The sequence below is a fragment of the Octodon degus genome, unplaced genomic scaffold (genome assembly GCF_000260255.1).
Source record: "Octodon degus isolate 3935 unplaced genomic scaffold, OctDeg1.0 scaffold00067, whole genome shotgun sequence".
NCBI lineage: Eukaryota > Metazoa > Chordata > Mammalia > Rodentia > Octodontidae > Octodon > Octodon degus.
In genome coordinates this window covers 1,948,435-1,953,863 of record NW_004524643.1, presented here as the reverse complement: position 1 = coordinate 1,953,863, position 5,429 = coordinate 1,948,435, and the positions used below count along the sequence as shown (strand labels likewise).

Below are 5,429 nucleotides of genomic sequence, written 5' to 3'. Positions count from 1 at the left end.
AACATGAAACCACTATTACAAATTACCATCTGCAGTGCAGTAGCTTAGTTTGCAGGTATCAGTATATATAGTTAGTCAGGGTGAGAATCTTTCCAATTAACTCCTAGATTAAAGAATCTTCTGAATAGACAGTTACTTTATTTCTGACCCAGGTTCTAGTTTAGTAACATGCATTGTGTTCAGTAGCCAGTTTCTCTGCCTTTATTTTTTACTTACAATTTTGAGATTTTTTAAATAGTACTAGCAAATTATCTTGTAGAATTTCTCTTAATTTGGGTTTGTCTGGTATTTTGTCAAGATTGGATTCAGGTTACAAGGGCTGGGGAGATAGCTCAGTGGCATAAGCACCTGCCTGGCAAGTGCAAGGTCCAGAGTTTGATCCCTGGTACTGAAACAAAAAAAAAAATGGATTCAGGTTATAGATTTTTGGCAGTGACAAAAGTGATTTTGTGATTTTCTCAGTAGATTGTATCAGGAGACCCATAATATTGATCTGTACTACAGGAGGCACATCTTGACATTTTTCCTTTTTTGGTAGTGTTAATTTGATGATATCATTTAGTTAAGAAAGTTATCATTTTCCCCTGTCATTAAAAAAGTAATTTGTGGGGAGATACCTTGCATCCAGTTCCTCTTGAAAGGTTTTGCCTAAGTTTTAACATCTACTGATGATTCTGGTCTGAATCAGTAATTTCAGTGATGGTTAAAGAATGGTGATTTTGTAACTCTGTTAACAAATGGACATTCTGTATAAGGAAGAGCATTTCATTTGCTCTTGTTTATCATTCTCTGGAATCATAGATTTATGTTCTGTTCAATAGGCTGTAATTCTTTACTGTAATATTTATTTTGATACTCATTTTGATAATGTCAAATTGTACCAGATTTGGTCCATGGACAAAATAGTGACATTTAACCTGCACAGTACCAGGGCTTTTGCTTCTTGCTTGCTGATGTATTCTAAGTATAAAAGTGACTCAGTAAGTGTTTTTTAAATGAATAACTGACACTTCTAACAGGACCCTCTAGTCACTGTCTAAAGACCCTGTACCCAAAGGGGAATAGAGGAAAGGAGTGTATCTATACGAGGGCATTGTGATAATCCAGGTGAGAGTTGATACTGGTAAGGACTAAGGAGGTAACCATGAGGTAGTGAGGAGTGATTGGGGTTTTGGATCTAGTTTGAAAGTGAAGTAATGAAGACTATGTTGGATTGAAGAATAGGTACCCTGTGTGCATTGGACAACCACTAATCATTCCAGTTAGTTGCTAGTGGGGTTGCTGGCTTATTGTTACTCAGTTCTGCTTGTTTATTTATTTAGTAAGGACTTCTAGATTTTTTTACATGCAGTCTTGAGATTCTCAAATGTTAGCACAGTGTTCTTGCTAAACACTGCAGAGCAAATAAAAAGCATCTATTGAGTGAATGTGTTTCCTGAAACTTTATTTTGCAATTTCTGGTTTATTTTTTATTCTTTTGTATTTTAGGGAAGGGTCTACAGGGTGTTGAGGGTCTCACTACTAGATTGGACTCATAGTGATCTGCCTATTTACAGCCTCCCGAGAGCTGGGATTACAGGCACATGCCACCATGCCCAGTCTCAATTGCCATCCCAGGCCCAGCAGGCCCCGGGGATTGAACCCCTGGCCCCTGTACCTGCTTACAGGCGCTTTAATCCATTGAACTATTTGGCCAGCCCACAACTTCTGGTTTAAAATATCTTATTGTAGTGGAGCATAGTGGTGCATGCCAGTAATCCTAGCACTGAGGAGGCTGAGGCAAGAAGAGCACCCTAAGCTTGAGGACAGTCTGGGCTGCATTGTGAATTCAAGGCCAGCCTGGAGTACATATCAAGACCCCGTCTCAAAAAACCAAAGAAGCCCAGCAAAAGAGACCACATTGTATTTACTGGCCCAGAAGTTCTTTGACCCCTGTCACTTAAGGAGTTTTCATGGAGGCTTCAGTGCCACACAGGCCTTTTGATAAAATCTTTGCTCATTGGTGGTTAACTCAGTCTCTAGCCCCTCCCCTTTAACTGGGTTCTGTATGAGGCTAACAGTCCTAACCTTCTTTCTGATCAGGCCTTGGCTTTTCTAGTGACCACCACCTATTCTGAAGCAATCCAGGGACTCCAGGAACAAGCCATTCATTAGCATACAAAAAATTCCAGGGTTTTTAGGAGCTATGGTAGGAACTGAGATTGATCAAATGTGTATCTTTATCACACTAATAACAAATTATTATTTTAAATAACATTATTTACAAGTCATGCTCTTTAATCAGAAACAAGGTAGTAGCTTTCAAAGCTTTATTACTTCACAGAAGTGTCTGGGAGCCTTCCCTGCTGAGGTAGGAGGCAGACAGTCTTCCTTTCACTATTGTTCTGGTCCCCTTTGCCCTGTCCACTTAAGAGAATGTACCCAGCGTATTCAGAGGTAGGATCTGGAGCACAGTACTCTTTACTGTTTCTACTGTAGTTCCGGTTTAAACTGTACTAGTAGCTGGACCTGAGTATGTGAGGGGATATATTTTAACCTGTGGCCTGCCATATTCTTGGAGCTTTCTCTGACACAGAGGGGCCCATTGAGTATATCTCTACTCAGATTTATTCTAATTCTTTTGAAATGAAATGTGAAATTGCATTGAAATCTTTAACTTAGTATTTTAGAAATAAGTGCCTCATTTTTAATGTGGTTTGTATATCTGCTTTTTTTTTGCCTAGATTACCAGAGACTGATGACTGTGGCAGAGACGATTACAGCGCTCATGTTTCCTTTCCAGTGGCAGCATGTCTATGTCCCTATTCTCCCAGCTTCTCTCCTGCATTTCTTAGATGCGCCTGTTCCCTACCTGATGGGCTTACACTCTAATGGACTGGATGACCGGTCAAAGCTGGAGTTGCCTCAAGAGGTAAGAGCCTGAGAGTTGGTGTCTCTGACCTTAATCCAGGGAGACAGGAGCTTTGGTATGAGCCCAGAATGTATCATCAATTTTATTTTGGAATATATGAAAAAAATACAGTCAACCTTTAGTTTAATTTATATTATTCTAGAGACAGCATTTTTATCAGCTGTATGTTATAACATTTTGTTTATGAGCTTCCTTTTTTGTACACATCTTTTTTTTTTTTTTTTTTTTTTTTTTTTTGTGGAACCAGGGATTGAACTCAGGCCCTTGTGCTTGCCAGGGAAGCGCTTATTCCACTGAGCCATCTCCCTGGCCCCTTGTACACATTTTAAAACATGGTATTTTATATACTTTTAATATTTATTTATTTTTATTTATTACATTTATTTATTGTGTGTGTGCGTGTGTGTGTTTTTGTGTGTGTGTGTGTGGCCAGCTCAGCCCACCAGGGGGCGGGGCTGACTGGCATGTGGTGCTGGAGGATTGAACCGCGGTCCCTGTGCTTTGCCAAGCTTGTTTCAAGTAGGTGCTTTAGACCACTGAGCCATCTCTCCAGCCCCTATATACTTTTAAAGAGATGTGTTAGAAAAATATTTTATTATGTGTAACTTCTACCCAAAAGGATAGCATAATGAACCTCTGTTCTCAACAGCCAACTTTAATTTTTATCATGTGTTAACTTGTATTTTACTTCTAACACCATTTACATCGTGTTATTTTACATCCTACTTAATATAATTTAATTACTACCTTAGTACTTAGATGTATAGTAGTGGTTTTCTTTTATAGGTCACAGTTGATCCAGGCAAGTTGACCAGATTATAGTAATTCTTGTGGTCCTGAGCCATTTTGAAGACTTTCCTAATTCAAGATAAAGAAGGCCTTGAGGAAATTCTTTTTCTTTGTTGCAGTGGCCTGCTCTTCCTCTTATTTCAGATTCGAAAAGAATTGATAAAAAATATTTATTTCTTTTTTCCTTCTAAAAAATAGCTTGAAAGTATGGTTAGAAATAAAATACATTTGGTGCTGAAAGTGTGACGTGCTGGTGAGGACTTTCCTAGTATGGACAAGGAAGGTCTGGGTTTGATCCTCAACACTACATAGAAGAAAAAAAGATTATTTTACTTTTTGTTTTCATAGACTTAGCAAAAGAACTGGATTGTTGAAATATTATTTTGTGACTGATAAGAAACTAACTGGTTATGGAGAAAAACATTTTCCTACATTTCTTATTTATTAGGAGGTGCTGGGAAGAAGTTTTTGGAGTACTGGTGTTAACGTGATTCTTTTTAGAATTTTATTTATCTTTTTTTTTTGGTACTATGAGAATTGAACTCAGGACCTTGCTGTTACCAGGCAGGTGCTAAATTACTGTTTCCTCTCTCTACCATTTCTCCCAGTGCTGTAGGTTTAAATAAGGGCCTTCTAGCTGTGCTAGGCAAGTGTCCCACTGAGATACCTTGGAGCTGCTCTGAAAACTTTTGGGGGGCATATTTTTATATGTAACTGGGGAGTATGAGTAGGGAGACCGCTGTAGAAGAGGTCATTTCTGTGGAATTTAATCTGAGCAGCAGTTACGTCACTGGCATGTTTGTGCAGCATCCCCGATGAATGTCCCTGATCATTAGACTATATCTGTGATACTCATAGGCAGATGCCTCTTTGCTTCCCCTGCTTCCTTTGTTTTTAAAATCAAAATGTCTTTCTGTAAGTGCCCTCCATTTCCTCTCTTTTTTTTCTCCTCTGACTCTGTAGAGTTTTGTGTTCTTCTAGGGTAGGACAAGGTTATTGAAAGGAAACAAAACCTAAATGTTGGTGTAAATTATTATTACATTGTTTTGTGTACTTGCCTGCTATATACATAAATGTACATGAAGAGCAGATGTCAAAGACTGGCAAAGTCTTCTGGATGGTTAACAACCTAAGTTTGCAGACCAAAATTAGAGAAAAAGGAGGGCTGCAAGGAAAGCCAACATTTTGGCCCTAGTCTTCTAAGGTCAATTAAGACTCAGGACATATGAGAACTTGTACTGTAATGTCATGTACCTTGGTAGTGTCCCAAATTTTCTGATCAAGGAGATTATGGGGACAAAGAGGAAAGTGATCAATGATGTATAGTGTGCCTGAGGAGAGTCACATAGAGAGAAAACATTCTCTTAGGCTTTCACAGAGAGCACATTGGCCAAGCAGTGTCCGTGACTCATCCACATGGCTGACACTGACTAAGGTTCTACAATCTGAGGTACAAGATCTCAGGATAAATCCTGAGGGGATTTCACTGACCTCAGACCCAAAAGCTACAACTCTTGTTGCATAGGTCCTGCTTTACCTTGGTCTTAATCATCCAGTAGAAAAGTATAAAAACGAAATATAAGAAGTAAAGCCATGCTGTTATGTTGAGCTGTGGGGGACTCAGATCAACAATTTCTGACATTGCCAGTAAAGCGGAAGACCCAATACTATTATGGGCTACTGGACTCTTTTAGAATATTTTGCTGAGTTTACACACCTATAATATTCA

General features: G+C 38.8%; 1 protein-coding gene across 1 annotated transcript in view; it reads left to right on the top strand.

The window, feature by feature from the left end:
• Dennd5a (DENN domain containing 5A) overlaps window positions 1–5,429 on the top strand; it is a 120,416-nt gene that overhangs the window by 62,647 nt on the left and 52,340 nt on the right. Inside the window, exon 5 of the mRNA XM_023719267.1 lies at window positions 2,724–2,911. Coding sequence (XP_023575035.1) covers window positions 2,724–2,911 — 188 coding nt within the window. The remainder of the gene's footprint in view (window positions 1–2,723; window positions 2,912–5,429) is intronic.